The sequence below is a fragment of the Sarcophilus harrisii genome, chromosome 5 (assembly GCF_902635505.1).
Source record: "Sarcophilus harrisii chromosome 5, mSarHar1.11, whole genome shotgun sequence".
NCBI lineage: Eukaryota > Metazoa > Chordata > Mammalia > Dasyuromorphia > Dasyuridae > Sarcophilus > Sarcophilus harrisii.
The window spans coordinates 52573904-52595314 of NC_045430.1; the positions used below are offsets into that span (position 1 = coordinate 52573904).

Genomic DNA, 21411 nt, shown 5'->3' on the forward strand with positions numbered 1-21411 from the left:
GTTTAAGATTTCTAAAGTTTAACCCATGCCTTGCCATGGAGATGTCTAATTCATCACAAGATACTTGCTTATCTAGGTCCAGCTACCTGCCTATAGAGCTGCAGATGTTACTGATAAGAGGTATGTGGAGCTTGGGCTGAGAATTAGTATCTGTGAAAATTGCTCCAGGAGTTAGTAGTTAGGGCTGGCCTCTTTCTACCCATATGTGGTCTGGTAGAGATACTTTATACTGAAGCCTTTGGAGTTCTGAAAATACCCACAGGCAAAAGATGCCTTAAAATCATGTTAGCTTGCCACTGTTTCTAGTTCTGGTTCACACAGACACAGACACATGCTGCCAACCACTCATCTGAAATAGAGAAAGTATGCTTCAGTGTCCATTGGATCAGCTTGGTAGAACCACAACTATCCTCTCATTAAATAAGAAATTACCAAGAGTTTGAACTCTCTGCAAATATATAGAATGCTGATCTGTGCTCAATTTATCTATAACCTTAATATGGACAAAGACACTCTTAAATCCTTTCCAATGCTGAGATTCTGTGACTCGGTATATGTTGTGAATAAAGAATCTGTCTAATGTTTGTGGTACACAATAATAATTAGTAATTTCATTTTAAAATTATGTAATTTAAAAATATTTATAGCTTTTGTTTTCACCTTGTTCAAAAACACCCCTTCCACTTCCCTACTCAGAATGTTATCCCTTATAACTAAGAAGGAAAAAGAAAGGAAAAAAAAATCAGTTCAGCAAAGTTTGAACTGTGATTTCTGTGATGCTCCTGTCATAGCTACTAGTTCTAAAAGAAAAAGAGAGAAGTCCATTTTCCCTTCTTCTGAGTCAAATCTAGTGATTACATTTACAAAGTATTCAGTTTAGGTTATTAAAAAGTTCTAAGCTTAAGAAAAACCAAACAAAATATGCATTGTATATATGATAAAACAGAAAAACAGAATAGTCCAAAAAAAAAAAAAACAATCTCTGTCATCTACAACTTATTTTTCTTTTTAAGAATGTAATAGACAATAAATATATGATAAATTTAATCTGTGGTTTGCAAGGCTGCTCCGTTTCTTATCCGTATTTACAGTGTTGTGTTGTTGTTGTTTGTGTTTATTTGTTTTAGATATTGATAGCTGTGCCAACCAACTAGCTAAAGAAACTCCCCTTTCCTTTCCTTCAAAGGCTGAAAATTTCCTTCCCTTGCACTCCTGTTCTAGAAATGGTAATCAACTGGGAAATTTAATCCTCATTCTTCATTTTACCCTTTTAGTGTCTTTTAATTGGAATTATATTGATGGCAGCAATGGAAACTTGATCCTATCCTTTTCCTCACTCATTTCCAGGTAAATGTAGGACAAGAGGAAAATGAAGAGAAGGAAGATACAGAGAAGAATAGGAGATGCAAGATAACAAGTACATGTAATGAGGAACCTCTGGCTATAACTGGTCTATCATTTTCCTTTCCACACTTCCAGCACACTGGACTAAAAAGATTTAATTCATGGCAATCTGGGAAATAGAATGAAGTAGGTGACCATAGAAGGGAAGAGGTGAGTAATGAATTAATGAAGTGGTAAATCATGATTTTCAAATTGGATTAAGGAGGTAAGTGAAATGCTAAGGACTGACAGCATATGGGCCAGGTGATGGAAATGATGGAGAAAATCCTAAACTAGGACCAGTAGATCTGAGTTTTAGTTTAATCAATCAGCAAGTATTTATTAAGAACATGCTATGCAAGGTTATGCTAGGAAATGTTTAATTGGTTTCTAAGAAAGAAAAAAGAAGTATGCCTGGCACACTTTTAAGTTAATCTGCATTATTAAATTTTTCTCTATCACTTTAAATGTAGACAAGAAAACAACAATCCAAGCTCTGATATGTAGCATTTAACAGATTCCAAGGTATAAAATCTCACATTGAAAATTAACAATTAAATTCTTAAGGACAGGATCAAGCTGTCTCTAGCACATCCGTGCTACAGTATCTGCTAAGTACTCTACCAATAATTTTAAGACTGGGCAAGGTTACCACTTCTTGGGTCATTGGTTCTAAAGTTTGATGACTAGAGATAATGATGAAACTCAGGAAAAATAGTGGAGTAGGAAAGATGAAAAGGCAAGATCTTGTGATCAGGAACAGCAATTTAAGATTACAAATGTGGATGTAAATGAATTCTAAGTGTTATTGTACCAATGGATCATAGAATTGAAATTGAAATGGATGACTTAGTAGCTGAAGATTTTGAAGCACTCTGAGCCTAAGGATTACTCACATATATACTGATGTTGCCACAAATGAGAACGGAGGATGAAGTATAAAGAAAGCTAATGTATAAAGTGGTTACCCTAATAATGATGGTAGAGATGTATACCAAAAAACTTCCATTGATAAGAATGATGGGACAAAGTGGACAAACAACACATAGTAATTCCCATATCTTATTTCTTGGTCCAAACTATAATTTCATCACAAAAATCCTTGGTGTGGAAACTCCCTCTACTTATGCAGATTAACAACTTCTCTATAACAATTTATAGTCATAGAGGATTGGGTGATAGACTAAGAGGTTAAATGTTTGATTTATAATCACATCCCTAGTTGATATCAGGAGGAAAATCTAACCCCCAGCATTCCTGATTCCAAGGTCAACTCTATGATATATTTTGCCACACTGCCTTGTACATAGTAGGTAATGAATATATTAATAATTGATTTAGGAATGTTAATTATTACTATGTTTTTTGAATTGAAAGACTGCATGGTTTTTTTAATTGAAAGACTGCATGATAAAATGTATCAAGAAGGTCAAGAAGACCGGGCTTCAAGTCCCATCTCTGACAAACACTGGATTTGTGATACTAGACTAGCTATTTAATCTTTCAGGGCCCTAGGGAAGTTTCTGAGATTCAGTTTCAAGAAAGGTATTGATCTGCATAATAATAAGAGGTATCTCCTCACTCAAGAGATCTCTATACTAGTAACCACAGGATTAGTTCCTTTTCCTATCCATTTTTAAACCAAATTAAATCTATAACATTATAGCAGCATTTGGAATATAAACCATCAAAAAGTGAGATATTGACATAATGTGGACAAAAAATTTCAGTCTCCTATGTTGCAAAATAAGTGATCTATAGGTAACATTTACTTATTTTTCTCATAAGAGCAGGAAGACCACATATTTATGAATCATCTACCTCTCTATCAAATCAGGCATATTAACTCTTTAGACAAAGAACATTTTATGTTTTTTTTTAATTTACAATTTCTCAAACATGACTAAGTAACTCCACTCAAATATTATTAGTCATGAAAGCAACATGGCAACACATACATACATATTTATACATGCAGACAAATATCTAGCAAGTCCTTTGACAAAGATCACACAAAGAGAATAATATATATTGGAGGGAACAGCTTTGGCAATTTGCTTTGATATTCAAGAGAAACATTTTTCTTGGGAATATACTTTGTAAATTCATTACATAATGAATCCAGAATTGATGCAAAATAACTTCAATTAATGCCATTTTTATCTATATTTAAATTTAGATAAGATGCAGAAAGAAAAATGAGACAAAGTAGGTACAATGAATCTGCTTCCTTCTTCCAGTTTTAATAATTTATAATATATAGATCAAAACAGTCTCGACTCAAAAATTAATAAGATATTCCCTTTGAATAAAAAACTATCATAGTAGTAGAGCACCAAGGGTCTACTAAATATAATTTCTGAGACAGGAAAATAAATCCTAATCTTATACCTTTTCTTCAAGTCTAACCAACAATTCTTTCCCATTATCTCATCCTTCCTTGTTTTTATGTCTTAGCTACTAAATTCCTACTAATCTTTCTTTTAATACCTGAGTAAATGAATATATCCCAAAAGAATATCTTTCATTATAAGAACATTATAAGACCCTCCTGGGTCCTATCTGTGCCCCTTCTACTAAGTGTTCTTGTGATGATTGTCTATGTAGGGAATCAATTAAAAAGTAAAAGCTTCTAAAGGCAGAAAAAATGAAATTTAAGTGTACCCTTCAGTTTCCAATCCCCCGTTCTTTGTCAAGAAGTTCCCTAATGACTTCTTTTGTGTAATCCCATTCCCTAATTGGCATCTTCAATCAGTTCACTGGTAATCACCTGATATATATATATATACTTGTATGTATGTATGTATGTATGAAGTTTTAAGTATCACTTTTTTAAGTACCACTTGCCAAGCCACCATTCCAACAACAAAAAGTCATGTATTTCATAATAAGTGATTATAGTATCAATGAGATCAACTAATATTTCAAATACTATTCTATTTCTCTAAATAGCATTGATGCTAATTATATAGGAACATAAAGTTCAAGAGAAAAAAGGTAAATTTCCCTAAAAAAAAAAATCACTCAATCTCTAGGAATGAGTCCAAGAGTAAGCCTTTACATTCACTGAGAAGTATAGACAAGCCTTTCTAAGGTCAAGGCAAATTTAAATTCAGATCAGAGGATCACTGGAATGAAGTCAACATTGAGAGAACACAATGGAATCTTCTGCCAAACCATTATTTAGACAAATTTAGAAGGTTTTAAGAATAAAATAGCCAAAAGTAATGAAATGCAGACCCATAATCACACTTGGATCTCCCACAGAATTTCCTGATGTGACACATTACTTTATACAAATACATTATTGGATCTCATGAAGTACACTGATTTTTAGCTTACCACAGTCACTTTAAGAGGACATAAATAGTTTGAAACACAGATAATTTGATTTAAAAAAAAATTCTTACCTTTTTCTGGTCTTCTAGTTTGTGACTTACTGGATTCTTCCCATGTCTGTTCATCTCTGAAGATAAATCCATTACATTCAGTCCCTGTCTTTCAAAATGGAATCTCTTCAATAAAACAGCAAACAAATCCAAGATTCAGGGGCTACAACAACACAGACATATCAGTTTTCCCATCACATGCCTCCTTTGAACTTCACCAAATCCAAGGAATGATTAAAAAATCCATGAATTGAATAGAAAAAGTAAATTTTGCAATTCACTTCTGGGGCCTTCCAAATCAGCATATCGTTTTGAAATGTTGAGTCTTCACAAGAGAAATCCAGAAAAGATTTTAACCTTCAACTGCTATCTTTTTCTTCCACCACAAGTTTCCATTTTAAACACCAATCAAATAGGAACCTGTTATTTAAAATATACAAGAATATAGAATTAATTTTAATCTTTTTTGAATTCTACAATAAAGTTTATTTCTTTTTCTTTTAAAATATTATACTAATGTCTTTTTTTAAACTTTGTCACTTCCAAGTGATTCAACATCTCTAATACTGTAGGAAGTATTGTAGGAAGAAAATACAATCAAGTAAAACATATAAATGCATTGGCTATGTCTGACAGCATTTTCATCACTTTATCTCTGTTGTCATAGATTCAGATAGAAGGCTAAAAGGCACTTTAGAGGTCATGTAATCCAACCTTGTCATTTAATTTGTTTTCCATTTCAAAGCATTTACATTCAATTTCCAACCAGATCTTGCAATCCAAAATAAAGAGTAGTCATAGGGACAAATGCATGTATACATACATGCATCTGTATATGTGTATGTATGTATATGTGATTGTGTGTGTATATATGTGTTTGTATATATACACACATATACACACATACACATATGTAACATAAATAATAGGTATGATGGTCCAGTATTAGGAGAACAGAACCATTGTTCTTTTTTTCAACAATGGCACTACAGGCATTGGATTGGATTTAGGAAAAAGAAATGGAAAGATATATAATTATAGATATATTATTAGGAACAGGAGTTTTTAAATAAATATAGATGAAAAATTAAGGGTAGGAGATAGTATTAACATATCTAAACATATAATTATATGAATATATTGTATATTACTTATATAATATGTTTTGATAATATGTAATATGTTTTAGAAATATATTTATATAAAATATTCCCTATCTTTAATTTATATAAAATATATTTAATATATATTATATATTATACTATATATATATAATATATAATAAAATGTTATATATATAATATTATAATATATATATTCTTCAAATCAAATGTCAATGTTTATAGTAAACAGTGATTAACTAGTTTATTCCTGAGAGACAATGAAGCAGAACAGAAAATTTTTTGCAGAACTGCAGAGATTCAATTTTCTGCACCAATAGTTAATGTTCTATAACTATGTATAAGTCGCTTCTTTTCACCCTGTTCAGTTATGTCTCTGTGACCCCATTTGGGATTTTCTTTGCAAAGACACTAAAATGTTTTGGCATTTCCTGCTCCAGTTCATTTTTACAGATGAGAAAACTGAGTCAAATAGTGACTTTTCCTGGGTCACACAGCTAGTAAACATTTGAGGACAGATTTGAACTTAGGAGGAGGAATTTTCCTAGTTCAAAACCCAGTTCTCTTTCCACTGTACCATCTAGCCACCCACTCAAGAGTTCTGAATCTCAATCTAATTTCTAAATATACATTTCTTAGCTCTAAATCTAATCTAAAATCTATTCTGTTGCTGCCTCCTGCACAAAATGTCACTGCTTCCAAAAAAATATTTAGAATGCACGAGTATGCTGAGAGACATGTGCCTTAACAGCCATTCATGTGAAAAAGCATTAAGTAGTTTTAGGTGGCTTTGTGTTTAATATGAATTAATAGCATGATGAAGCTGCCAAAACCCAATTCAGTATCAGGCTGCATTAGGGAAAACTGTCATGTTCAGTAGAAGGGAGATGAATAATCTCACTTTGGTTTTTACTGTTAAGACCATATCTGAAATGTTGTTTTCATTCCTGGAAATACCATTTTAAGGTAAGAAATAAGAATAATGAGAAATTAGAATGCATGCAGAAAAGTGATGAAGGCATAGTATATTGAAATCATATCATGAAAGGACTATCATAAGTTTTTTGGGGGGAATAGGAAACTTACTAATGACATGAGGCATGTCTTCATGTCCATGATGAATGTAGTACAGAGGAGAGAGTGGCCTCATATTACATTTCAGACAACAGAACTTGGTAAATGATACAAGGGAAAATATTTACGTTCAATACAAGGAGGAGCTCATAACATAGTCTTAAAATGGAACGTCCTATCTTGCAAGGGAATAGCCTTTCCATTAGCTGAATGATCAGGGAATGTTGAGGTAATTTCTTTATGGGGCTAAAAGTCATACTAGACAAACTTTAACATTCCTTTCAGCTGCAAGATTCTATAAATAGGAGCATTATTAAATCAACATTAATCAAAGCAATATGATTTAGTGGGAAAGAATATTAATTTGATATGATAGCTATGATTCTGACTGTAGGTTCAACTATTTACTACCATTTAACTTGTCTGTGTCCCAGGGATTATAGAATAAAGCTAGAAACAATCAGAAATTCAGAGTTCAAATCCCACTTCTCATATTTATTACATGTGTGATGTTGGACAATTTTCCTTAATCTCCTGTCCAGGTTTCCTATTTGTATAATGAAGGGACTGTGCTAGATGGATTCTGGGGTCTCCTATAGACATATATTTAGTCACATATTCACCATTTCAAACTCCTTCAATGACTAACATCCTCCATCATACTTCAATTCAGCCTGTGTTATCCAATAGCTTCAAAAGAATTTGAAAATATTTATTATATTTGTCAGCTAGAGGGTAAGACACGAAATTAAGAAAAACTGAATTCAAATCTTGCCTGCTACACTTATTAGATATATGATCCTGGGCAAGTTGCTTAATATGTAAGCCTCAGTTTCCTCATCTGTAAAATAGAGGTAATAATAACTGAATGTTAATAGAAAAGTAGCTAAAATTAGAACGAATTATATTGTTTAGAGCTTGCACTGTCTCCTCAGCCCCAAACAGCAACCCCAATATCCTAAATGGCAGGACATAAACTTTCCATCTGTTGTTAAATGTTGCTTGGATTGAAAAAAAAGTGTGGTTAATAATTGGAGAATTAATTCTCTGCTTAACAAAGAGAGCAAAGGTGAGGAAGGACTTTCTCTTTTGGCCTCCTTGCTAGGTTTCTATAATTTTGTGCAAACTCCTCCCTAAAGACTTTGTTGGCATTAGTAAGAAATGTTTCACGATGTTTGAAACTTTCATAATTAATGTTGAAAATGTTTAATAATTAAGGAACTATGTATAATTTTAACTGATTCATTTAAAGAAGAAATAAAAACAGAGACATCTGTCAATAGTAGAATTATACCTTGCCAACATCAGGATTATCCCTAGAACCTTAAGAATGAATTGTAGCAGCTCATCCTCCTCTCTCTGAACATCTTGACATCCCATGTTGAGTTACAGCAAGCAAGTCATCCAGAGAAAGGATAAAGTGCCAAGAAACTCCCACATAGTTTATTCTTATGGAAAACACTCAAAATTACAAATCTGTGGACATTCAATAGCTTTTACAACAAACATTTGGAATTCTATACTTCTAAGCTACAAACCTTACTGCACTTAGTATTAATTTTTTCAGTATCCCTTCCTGCTCTGTGTAGGTTATTCCCATCTCTTATTTATTTTCTTTCTCTTGGCTGTGATATAAGCTTCATTCATTCAATCATGGTGGGGCATATAATGTCAATTTCTTAAGCAAACATATGGATCCAATAAAAATGTTTTCTTCCCTGGCATTAAAAAAAGATGTGTATATGGATGTGGGTATACACACATGTATGTATATGCAAATATATATACCTACACATATACATATAAGTATGTACATATGTATAAGTATGTATATACACACAAACCTATATGTATATCCACACATATGTTTATGCGTATGTGTACTCACATCTATATCCACATATATGTATATATATAAATATATACATAAATGTATGTATATATGCATACATATGCATATACACATGTTCTTTCTTTTATTATAGTTTTTGTATAAGGGAGCCTCCAAATTGATTTTAACCAAAACATTTGAGATAATGAGTTCAAGATTTCTTATTTAATATTGCTATATTCTACTTAGTCTTTCCCCTCTCACCCAAAACCTGTTCATTTCACTGAGAAGACACTAATTTTGTTGACTGGTCAATACACTTTTTGATCTTATATATTAATCTTCTCCCACATTCATTATTCATGTCTCAAACTTGATAGCTTCACAGTATTTTATTAAATTATTTCCCATTATTGCATTTATTTTTATACCTTAGTCATTCTATAAACCTAATTCTCTGTTCTCACTGGAACTTTCCTATTACTCAACCCCATTATTTTTTTTTTCTGAGCCTTCACCCTTGATCTAGTTATACTCTCCTCTCCCAATCTCAAACCCTTAGTAAACCTGCTTCATACTTTGGATCAGCTTCTCCCTAGCTTCTTTGTCCTTTCACTGCTTATAACTTGCCAAATTCAAAGTCTGGCATGTTTCCATCATCTGTCTCTCTCTAAATCACATGCTGTTGAATAGAATTGGAAAACAATTCAGAACCACACTAATAGAGTACAAATTTATGATACCTAATCTCAATGGGGTCTTAAGTGAAGTAAGGTGATCCTTCTGTTTCTACATACTTAATTCTCCCTCAAATTTTCTATTCTTAAGCCCCCAACAGTACCCCTCTTCCCAACCTCAGCAGAGGTATAAAGTTTCTTGAGAAAAAAAATCAAGTTCTATCCCCAGCCTCATTTGACAACTATTGTTTATCTCACAATCTCTTGATTCATCATCCACGCCACAATGTATTCTCTTCTATCATTCTGATAAAGGGACCTTTCTAATACCAACTTCTTTCACTTTTAATATTATACCTTTCTGCCTTCTCAGTTAGACTGCCAGCACCATTTCTGTTCTCTCACTAAACATCAATCTTCCCCTAGTCTACTAGTTCCTAGCTTATTTCCTACAAATATGCTCGTCATCCTAACACTTAAAAAAACCTCTCATTAGAACTAAACAACTTTCATAACTATGATTCGATAACATTTCTCTTTCTCAATCAAACTACTTTAAAATGTCTTCAATATTCAATGCTTCCACTTCCTGTGACACTCTTCTTAGCTCATTCTGAGTTCCCCCAAAGTCACCAATCATCTTTTACTAGGACAATTTAATGGTGCTTCTCTGATCTCATCCTTAGCCTCGCTGTAGCTTTTAACATCACTGATAACACTTCACTCCTGGATATTCTTTCTTCTCTGAGAGATAAAGAGGATATCGGGGAAGAGAGAGGACCAGATCATATGTAGATACACAGGTCTTGTATTAAATCATTGCACATTCAAAAGATATAAAACTTATTCTCATGTGTTAGACAAATATATATTATATATATATGTACATATGTATAAATAAACACATATTCTTACATGAAGGCACTCCTTTACTAGTGTTAAGTTTTCATCTCCTCAACTGATAGTCATAGACAGTTAATGACAGTTATCTCTGTCCTCTCTGTTCTCATCCTTAACACTTTACTCCTGGGTATTCTTTCTTCTCTAAGAGATAAAGAGGATATCGGGGAAGAGAGAGAACCAGATCATATGTAGATACACAGCTCTTGGATTAAATCATTGTACATTCAAAAGATATAAAACTTATTCTCATGTGTTAGACAAATATATATATATATATATATATATATATATATGTACATATGTATAAATAAACACATATTCCTACATGAAGGCACTCCTTTACTAGTGTTAAGTTTTCACCTCCTCAACTGATAGTCATAGACAGTTAGAGAATCATCATCTCATCAATTCCACTGACTTGGCACCTTGTAAGAATCCTAACATATGATTTTAAAAATAAGTCTTTGGATGGGATTCTACTTTAATATGTAACATTCAAAAGGTTCATTCTTCATAGATAGTCATCCATATCCTTTGGGAAATGATAGGGATGATGGAAAAAAGAACATTGCAACAAAAAGCAGGATTCAAAATTAATTATAGGAGATATAAAATTGTATACTGAAGTCTTTGCCCTCAAGGAACTTTGTTCCTGAATTGTTTCAGTTTCTGACTCTTCAAGACACTATCTGTGGTTTTCTTGGCAAAGATATTGGAGTAGCTTACCATTTTCTTTTCCAGATCATTTGACAAAAAAGTAATCTGAGGCAAATAGGATGAAGTGACTTGTCTAGGGTAACAGTGTCTGAGGTCAGATATGTACTCATAAAGATGAGTCTTACTGATTCCAAGCCTAGTCCTCTAACCACTTGACCATGTATCTGCCACCATGGACTATCATATACTTGGAAAATAAGTAAGCAGTGGAGCCAAAATGGAAGAGATGGTGCACACTTCACTCTGAGCTCCTCTACTACCCTCACTACTGATTACAAAATTCAGCATCTGAAATAGTGCTTGACTGGTAGAAACCATGAATAGTGGGAGTACAACAAATTACCAGCAGAAGATAATTTGGAAGATCGCCAGAAAAGGTCATTATTGATTGAGTGGGAGGAGGCCAGCACATGCTCAGCAGACCAGAGGTAGGGTGCAATCTCTGCAGGCAGAGAATTTCCAGGGTGAAACTCTACCCCAGTGTTGGGTGTTCTGCTTTGCTTGCAAAGCAGTAGATCAACAGAGATGTTACAGAAACATAAAAGGTAGAGTTTACCTCAAAATGCCACAGTTTCACAGTACCTGGCCACACCCAGCCAGCACCGGGAGTGACTCGGCATAATGACAGCACAGCCACCTCTCCAATGAGCTCATGCTCTTCTGCAGAGCAGTCCCTCTAACACAGCACAATCACTCTTCCCAAGGCAGTTGCTCTTCTGTAACATGTTCTGTTCACAGGACAGCCACTGTCTGTCTGTCCCTGTTCTGTAGAGGAAGTTTGGAATGTCCTTGCCCTAAAGGCAGACCCCCAAGGGTTTTTGATGAATAAAAAAGAAAAGTGAGCTCTAGCTATATATAGCTTCTATACTTAAAAAGAACAGATTTCCAACCCTGAGGAGACTAATAGCAGACAGTCTCCAGACAAAACCCCAAAGGGGAATATAACCAGGTCTCCACCACACAAAGCTGTCCTAGAAGAAATTATAAAAAAAGATTTTAAAAGAGAGCTACAAGAAAAATGGGGAAAGGAGAGGAAGCTCTGCAAGAGAATATTGAAAAGGCATATACCTCATTAAAAGAAAGATTTGAAAAAGAAAACAACTTCCTGAAATGTGAAATGGAAAAGGTAAAGAACTTACAGGGAAATAGAATTTGTGAATTGTAAAAGATAAAGAACTCCCAGGAAAGTAGGATTTGTGAATTGGAAAAAAAAATAACTCATTAAAAAAAATTTCCAAAATGGAAAAAAAATTCCATAGAACAAAACAACTCATTTAAAAACTCAATTGGACATATACAAAAAGGAGTAAAAAAGGTAAATAAAGAAAATAGCTCATGAAAATTCAGAACTGAACAAATGGAAATGAATGATTCGATGAGACATCAAGAATCAGTCAAGCAAAAACAAAAAAAAAAGTGAAAAAATTGAAAAAAAAGTTAAATACTTACTGGGGAAAACAACAAATGTGGAAAATAGATCTAGGAAAGATAATGTAAGATTGAGCTCTCTGAAAACCATGATGAAAAAAAAAAGAGCCTAGACACTATTTTTCAGGAAATCATCAAAGAGAACTGCCCAGATGTTATAGAATCAGAAGGTAAAATAGCCACTGAAAGAATTTGTTGAATATCTTCTGAAAGATATGCCAAAATAAAAACTCCAAGGAATATTGTGGCTAAATTTCAGAACTAGCAGACTAAGGAAAAAATATTACAAACAGCAAGGGAAAAAAAAACAATTCAAATACCAAGGAGCCACAATAAGGATCACTCAGGATCTAGCAGTTTCCACATTAAAGGATTGAAGGGTCTGGAATCTGATATTCCAAAAGGCAAAAGAACTTGGAATGCAGCCAAGAATAAACCACTCAGCTAAACTGAGCATTTTCTTCCAGGGAAGAAGATAGACATTCAGTGAAACAGGTGGATTCAATTAATTCCCAATGGAAAAAAAAAAGCTAAACAAAAAATTTGAACTCCAAATATAGGACTCAAGAGAAGAATAAAAGATGAAAAGAACTCTTGAGAACTGTATTTCTGTTATGGGTATAAAAAGTTCATGTATAATTTGATTTTACTGTTATAATATAAAGAAGGAAATTAGAAGTGGAAAGGGGATTATATCAGAAAAAGAGAAAAGTGGAGGCAAAAAGAGAGAAATTGCATCTCACAAAGAAGCAAAGGAAACCTAGCATATCTGAGGGAATTGAGAGAGGGGGAGGAACATAATGTGAAAGTTGCTCTCATCAGATTTAGCTCAAAGAGAAAATATTAGACATATTTGGTTTATAGAGAAACTTCTCTCATCTCATTGAAAAGCAGGAAAGAAAAAGGGAAAAGAAAAGGGTTAGGCTAAATAGAAGGTAATAAAGAAATAGTAAGGGAAAGGTATAAAAAAGTAGGAAGGACTCTAAAGGGAAGGGAGGGATTCTAATGAGGGAGAGCTGCATGAGGTAAGTGGTACTCATAAGTTTTGGAGAAGGGGATGAAGGGGAAAAGAAAGAGAAAAATATTATCTGGGGATAATAAGATGGCAGGAAATACAGAATTAGTAGTTTTAACCATAAATGTGAATGGGATGAACTCTCCCATAAAGCAGAGATGGAGAGCAGACTAGATCAAAAGCTAGAATCCTAGAATATGTTGTTTAGAGAAAACACATTAAAAGCGAGTGATACATACAGAATAAAGGTAAAAGTCTGGAGCAGAATCTATTATGATTCAGGTGAAGTCAAAAAAGCAGGGGTAGCCACCCTTATCTCAGATCAAGCAAAAGCAAAAATTGAACTAATTAAAAGAAATAAGGAAGGGCACTATATATTGCTAAAGGATAGCATATACAATGAAACGATATCAATACTAAACATATATGCACCAAGTGGTATAGAATCTAAATTCCTAAAGGAGAAGTTAAGACTGCTGCAAGAAGAAATAGACAGCAAAACCATAATAGTGGGAGATCTCAACCTTGCACTCTCAGAATTAGAGAACTCAAACCACAAAACAAATCAGAAAGAAGTTAAAGAGGTAAATATAATACTAGAAAAGTGAAGTATGATTAATCTTTGGAGAAAACTGAATGGAGACAAGAAGGAGTACATTTTCTTTTTGGCAGTTCATGGAACCTATACAAAAGTTGACCATATATTAGGACATAAAGACTTCAAAATTAAATGCAGAAAGGCAAAAATAATAAATGTACTCTTTTCTGTTAGGATTCTTACAAGGTTTTAAGAAAGTGGAATTGAGGAGACAGTGGTTAAATCTAGTTTAGCATTGATTTAATCTTACAACAAATAATGATTTCCTAGTGATATAATGATTGATATATACTCAGTATACAGCATATAAGCAAAAAGCTCTCAGGGCCAGACACAGAAGCCAACCAGAAGCTCTCGGAGGAGTAGACAGATTCATTCCATCTTTCACCTTTGTGCTAACTGGAGGCTGAAGCTGGCAGGGGCAAAGGACTAACGGCAGGAGCTCTCAGAACCAAGGAAAGATAGGCCTCTATTAAAGCTAACCGGGCCCCAGGAAAAGAGTCAAGCCTTGGAAAGAAACAATAAAGGATTTGGACTTTAACTTCTGGCTGCATTTGGGATGATTACCTGAACTGAAACAAAGGCTGCCTCCAGAAACCCCCCAAAAACCTGCTCCCAGAGAATATTATATTTTAGAGGAGAATATTACACTTTTCAGATCATGATGCAATAAAAACTACATTCAACAAAAAGCTAGAGGTAAAGAAGACTTTTTGTCCAAAGACAAAAAGTCATTGGAAACTAAATAATCTCATCCTAAAGAATGAATGGGTGAAACAACAAGTCATAGACACAATTAACAATTTCACCCAAGAAAATGACAACAATGAGACAACATAGCAAAATTTGTGGAATGCAGCCAAAGTGGTAATAAGAGGAAATTTTATATCTCTAGAGGCTTATTTGAATAAAATTGAGAAAGAGAAGATAAATGAATTGGACTTGCAACTTAAAAAGCTAGAAAGAGTGAATTAAAAAACTCCAATCAAATACTGAACTTGAAATTCTAAAATTAAAAGAAGAAATTAATAAAATTGAAAGTAAAAAAACCTATTAGAAAAAGAAATAGAACAAGCTATTAATCAATTCCCTAAACCAGTATAAGACGGATTTATTTGCATGTTTACATATTTACATTCTACCAAACATTTAAAGAGCAATTAACTCTAATGTTATATAAACTATTTGAAAAAATAGATAATGAAGGACTCCTACCAAATTCCTTTTATGACACAGACATGGTATTGATACCTAAACCAGGTAGGACAAAAACAGAGAAAGAAAATTATAGACCAATCTCCCTAATGAATATTGATGCAAAAATCTTAAATAAAATATTGGCAAAAAGATTACAGAAAACCATCCCCAGGATAATACACCATGACCAAGTAGGATTTATACCAGGAATGCAGGGCTGGTTCAATATTAGGAAAACTATTAGCATAATTGACTATATCAATACCCAAATTAACCAAAACCATATGATCATTTCTATAGATGGAGAAAAAATATTTGATAAAATCCAGCATCCATTCCTATGAAAAAGACTAGAGAGTATAGGAATCAATGGATTTTTCCTCAAAATAGTCAGTAGCTTCTATTTAAAACCATTAGGTATTCCTAATAAGATCAGGAGTGAAACAAGGTTGCCAACTATCACTATTATTATTCAGTATTGTATTAGAAATGCTAGCTTTGGCAATAAAATATGAGAAAGACATTAAAGGAATTAGAGTAAATAATGAGGAAACCAAATCACATACTTAGAGAATCTCAGAGATTCTACTAAAAAGCTATGAGAAATAATCCATATCTTTATCAAAGTTGCAGGATACAAAATAAACCCACATAAATCATCAGAATTTTTATACATCACTAACAAAATCCAATAGCACGAGATACAAAGAGAAATTCCATTCAAAATAACTGTTGTTAGGATAAAATATTTGGGGATCTATCTGCCAAGAAAAAGAAACTATATGAGCAAAACGACAAAACACTTTCCACACAAATAAAGACAGATCTAACCAATTAGAAAAATATTAAGTGCTCTTGGATAAGCCAAGTGAATAAAATAAAGATGACAATACCCCCTAAACTAATTTATTTATTTAGTGCTATACCAATCAGACTCCCAAGAAACTATTTTAATGATATAGAAAAAAATAACAAAAAAATTCATCTGGAATAACAAAAAGTCAAGACTTTCAAGGGAACTAATGAAAAAAAAATCAAATGAAGAGGGCCTAGCTGTACCATATCTAAAACTATATTATATAGCAGCAGTCACCAAAAGCATTTGGTATTGGCTAAGAAATAGACTAGTTGATCAGTGGAATAGGTTAGGTTCACAGAACAAAATAGTCAATAATTATAAGCAATCTAGTGTTTGACAAACCCAAGGACCCCAGCTTTTGGATAAGAATTCACTGTTTGATAAAAACTGCTGGGAAAATTGGAAATTAGTATGGCAGAAATGGGCATTGACCCACATTTAACACCATATACCTAGATAAGGTCAAAATGGATTTCATTATCTACAATGAAGAATGACATTATAAATAAATTCAAAGAACATAGGATAGTGTACCTCTCAGACCTGTGGAGGATGTAGGGATTTGTGACCAAAGAAAAACTAGAGATCATTATTGATTGTGAAGATCGCGTATTTTAAAATCAGTCGGAGTCAGGAATTCAGGTTAGGGGAAAATCGTCAGTCTTTATTCTCAGTGAAGAAGGATCGGAGGTGGAAAAGAATGGGCAATAGCAATGTGTGTAGCTGAGTCAAGAAGCTAGCTAGACCAGCAGCCACATGACCAGCAGCTAGGAGTATGGAACTCAGACCCAATCTCTCCCACTTTCTCTTCCTGTCTCTCTCTGCCTCCACCCACAAAAATCGTCATTTCCTATACAACACATCAGGACTTGCACGGAGAGTGGGCAGGGACCATTCTTTATCCAATCATGTTAATAGAGTATAGCCCAATTACTATTTAGCCTCACGTACTTGGGACCTCAGTGCATCAACTCAAACCTCAGCCTATTACAATTGATCACAAAATAGAAAATTTCGATTATATAAAGTTAAAAAGTTTTGTACAAACAAAACTAATGCAGACAAGATTGGAAGGGAAGCAATACACTGGGAAAACATTTCACAGTCAAAGATTCTGATAAAGGCCTCATTTCCAAAACATATAGAGAATTGACTCAAATTTATAAGAAATCAAACCATTCTCTAATTGATAAATGGTCAAAGGATATTAACAGATAATTTTCAGGTTAAGAAATTGAAACTATTTCTAGTCATATGCAAAGATGCTCCAAATAATTATTGATCAGAGCAACGCAAACTAAGACAACACTGACATACCACTATACACCTCTCAGATTGCTTAGGATGACAGGAAATGATAATGATGAATGTTGGAGGGGATGTGGGAAAACTGGGAACCTGATACATTGCTGGTGCAATTGTGAATGCATCCAACCATTCTGGAGAGCAATTTGTAACTATGCTGAAAACATTATCAAACTGTGCATAACCTTTGATCCAGAAGTGTTACTACTGGGATTATATTCCAAAGAGATCTTAAAGAAGGGAAAAGAATCCATATGTGCAAAAATGTTTGTGGCAGCCCTTTTTTTAGTGACTAGAAACTGGAAATTGAATGGATACCCATCAATTGGAGAATGGCTGAATAAATTATGGTATATGAATGTTATGGAGTATTCTTGTTTTGTAAGAAATGACCAGCAGGATGATTTCAGAAAAACCTGGAGAGACTTACATGCACTGATGCTGAGTGAAATGAGCAGAACCAGGAGGTCATTTTACACTTCAACAATAATACTATATGATGACCAATTTTGATGGACGTTACTCTTCAACAATGAGATGAACCAAATCAGTTCCAATTGTTCAGTAATGAAGAGAACCAGGTACACCCGGCAAAAGAACTATGGGAAATAAGCTGGACCACAACATAGCATTTCCAGTCCTTCTATTATTGTCTGCTTGCATTTTTGTTTTCCTTCTCATGTTATTTTTGCCTCATTTCTAAACCCGATTTTTCTTGTGCAGCAAGATAACTGTACAAATATGGATACAAATACTGCATTTAAAATATACTTTAACCTATTTAAAATTTATTAGTCTACCTGCCATCTAGATAGAGGGAAAGGAGGGGAAAAGTTGGAACAGATTTTGCAAGAATCAATGCTGAAAAATTTCCCATGCATATGTCTTGTAAATAAAAAGCTTTTTTTAAATTTTATTTTATTTAATAGTCTTTTATTTACAGGTTATATGTATGGGTAACTTTACAGCATTGACAATTGCCAAACCTCTTGTTCCAATTTTTCCCCTTTTTCCCCCAACCCCCCTCCCAGATGGCAGGATGACCAGTAGATGTTAAATATATTAAAATATAAATTAGATACACAATAAGTATACATGACTTGGAGCATCTTTTCATATGGCTAGAAATAGTTTCAATTTCTTCTTCTGAGAATTGTCTGTTCATATCCTTTGACCATTTATCAATTGGAGAATGGCTTGATTTCTTATAAATTAGAGTGAATTCTCTATATATTTTGTAAATGGGGCCTTCATCAGAACCTTTGACTGTAAAAATATTTTCCCAGTTTATTGCTTCCCTTCTAATCTCGTCTGCATTAGTTTTGTTTGTACAAAAACTTTTCAATTTGGTATAGTCGAAATTTTCTATTTTGTGATCAGTAATGATCTCTAGTTTTTCCTCCTAGTTTGTCCTAGGTAGATAAAAGGCTATTAAATAAATAAAAAAACTAGACAAACCTTTTTTGGCGAGACTGCAGATTTTCTTCGGCTGGTGAGTTGTTATACTTCTAATCTTTATGAATTGTAGCAGTCAAGACTATTTTTGAGGCTTGATATAATATTGATAAAGAGGGTAAGAGAAGAGCTTAGAAAGTTGTGTGTGCCTTCTCCGCCATCTTGGCTCCGCCCCCCTCAATAAAAAGCTTTAATAAAAAAAGGGAAATAAGTAAGAGATGTAAACAAATAAATAAGGGAATAAATAAATAGATGAATAAATGAATGAGTAAATAAATAAATGAATAAATGGTTGAATGAATAACAAGTAAACAAGCAGATAGATTAGCAGATGAACAAATAAATAAATGAGCAAGTGATATAGGTTCAAATCCTCCTTTTGCTAAAGGAAACTGGGTAGATTACTTAACCTCTCTTGATTTATTAAGTTTTATTTTATTTTTATTATTTATTAAATCGATGGAGCCAGAAAGGTAAGAGATCAAAGAAAGAAAAATATGAGTAAAAATGAGAGAAACAAGTGATGACTAATGTTAATTATTACAAGAAACCAACAAAGATTAGGATTAAAAAACGTTTTTTGGAATTGGCTATCATTTGGACTATGTACTTTATTTTGCCTGGAATTAGGGTTCCACATCATTTTCTATCCATTTCTGTCCTATTAGAACTTTGACTTTGTCTCAGGCATCATGGACTCTGATAGTTGAGTTTTTTACTTGCCTTGCCCAGACCCAGGCCTCAGTGTTTTTCCCAGCCATTCCCATGCAACTCTCCCACCCATCTTGCTCTCCTTCATGGAAATTCTTCCCTCATAAGAATGTAAGAGTTGAGACCATCTTGTTTGCATTTCTACTTCTATGCTTAGCACAATGTTTTACACATACCAAGGTTATTTTTTTATATTGATTGATTCATTCAGTTGATAAGTCATTGGTAATTTTGGAGAACAATTTCAATTAAATAATGTTGGAATATAAAATGTCAAAAGAAAGGAAAAAAGAAAGGAACTGGAGTTAATGAATATAGAAGCATCTATAATGGTGTAAGAACAAAGGAATCTAGAAAGAAAGCACTATTGTACAAACTTGTACTAGCATTAAGCACATTAAGTTTCAATTCTGAGTCAGTTTTGAACCAGGATGAATTTGGGGTCAAAGGTCCCTAATTCATACCCAATTTGCTACCATTTGGACCTGAGAAAAATCACTTAACCATTTCTGATCCTCAATTTTTTACTTTATAAAATGGGGGCAAGTGAGCTGGGTGACCTTAAAGATCTCTCAATTAACCATGACCATATTAACTTAACTGACCTAAATGAATATCAGCAGAAAGTCACGAAAATGCAAGAGGTCTTTTTTCCTGAGCATATTTGTTTCCTCTACCTTTCATGTTACTTTAAGCTATAATTCATGAAGGATAACTGTTTCCTTTAATCCTAGAATGCCCTCTGTACATTTATTTATCAATCCTTTTAGGAGGAGGCAGAAAACTAATTTGAAAGTGAAGTTCCAAAAAAATTTAAATTTCTGAGAAAAATTGAGTGTTTTCTCTTTAGCCATAGTGCATACCATCTGTTATTTACATGTGTTCAATCATTTTCTATCCAGAAAGTGTCCTCTGACATGAGACCCAATGCTTCATTGACAATACAAACAAAGCAGATTCCTCCAAAATTCATATTTAGCAATCAAAGAGATGAACTTTTAATATTTTAGGTAGAAGGGATTCCTTTTGGCCAACACATTCTATTTCTTCTAGTGCCATATCTCCGGAATTCAATGCCCCAAACAATATTACAGGTGTCATTTGCATTCATTAGTACTATTGTACAGAAGAAATAACCCAATTCAATGTTAAGAGGGAATGAATATCTTTTAAAAAGCAGAGATTAAGAATCAGTACTATATTTATAGGGAAGTATATTTTCTATGGAGGAAAAATTTGTATTTGCCTAATGTAAACAACGATAATACAACAAAGGATGCTTTTTTTTTCTTGTTCACCAAGTAAAAGAAGCCATTCTCTGCCTCAGTTCTTATCTAATCTCAATCACTAAATGCATGTTGTTTGAGTCAAACTGAGACCCAAGAAAGACCTTAGCATAAAAAGACCAAGGTCTCCCACTACATCTGGGGCCATCCCCAGTCATCCTGACTCATTTAAATCCATTTAATTTGCAAGTTAAAAATAAAGGAAAAAACAACAATCTCTACCAGTGCTAGCTGTGCAAATGGACATTTTAACAATATAGTACCTTTCTTCTTCCTTTGAAAGAAGGAAGAATAAGGAGGGGTAAAGAAAGAAAGAACAAAGTAAGATTTTTTTTTTTTTAACATTGGAGCTCTCCAAGTACCTGAGAAACCTGTATTATTATTTTTCTAAAGAAGACAGTTTTTTTAAAACTCCAAAGTCTTTTTATTATAACAAAATATGCAACAATATTTTCATGGGGC

The 21411-nt window shown here is 33.4% G+C and overlaps 1 protein-coding gene across 12 annotated transcripts in view; it reads right to left on the reverse strand.

Moving 5' to 3' along the window:
* The window catches only part of NAV3 (neuron navigator 3), a 1064916-nt gene that overhangs the window by 713842 nt on the left and 329663 nt on the right, over window positions 1–21411 (reverse strand). For 11 of the 12 annotated variants that reach the window (XM_031938355.1, XM_031938352.1, XM_031938354.1 and 8 more), the window contains one exon: window positions 4794–5192. In XM_031938355.1, coding sequence (XP_031794215.1) covers window positions 4794–4865 — 72 coding nt within the window. In that variant the 5' untranslated portion in view covers window positions 4866–5192. Of the gene's footprint in view, window positions 1–4793; window positions 5193–10390; window positions 10538–21411 lie in introns of those variants that run through there. The other variant, XM_031938358.1, reaches the window with a different exon arrangement.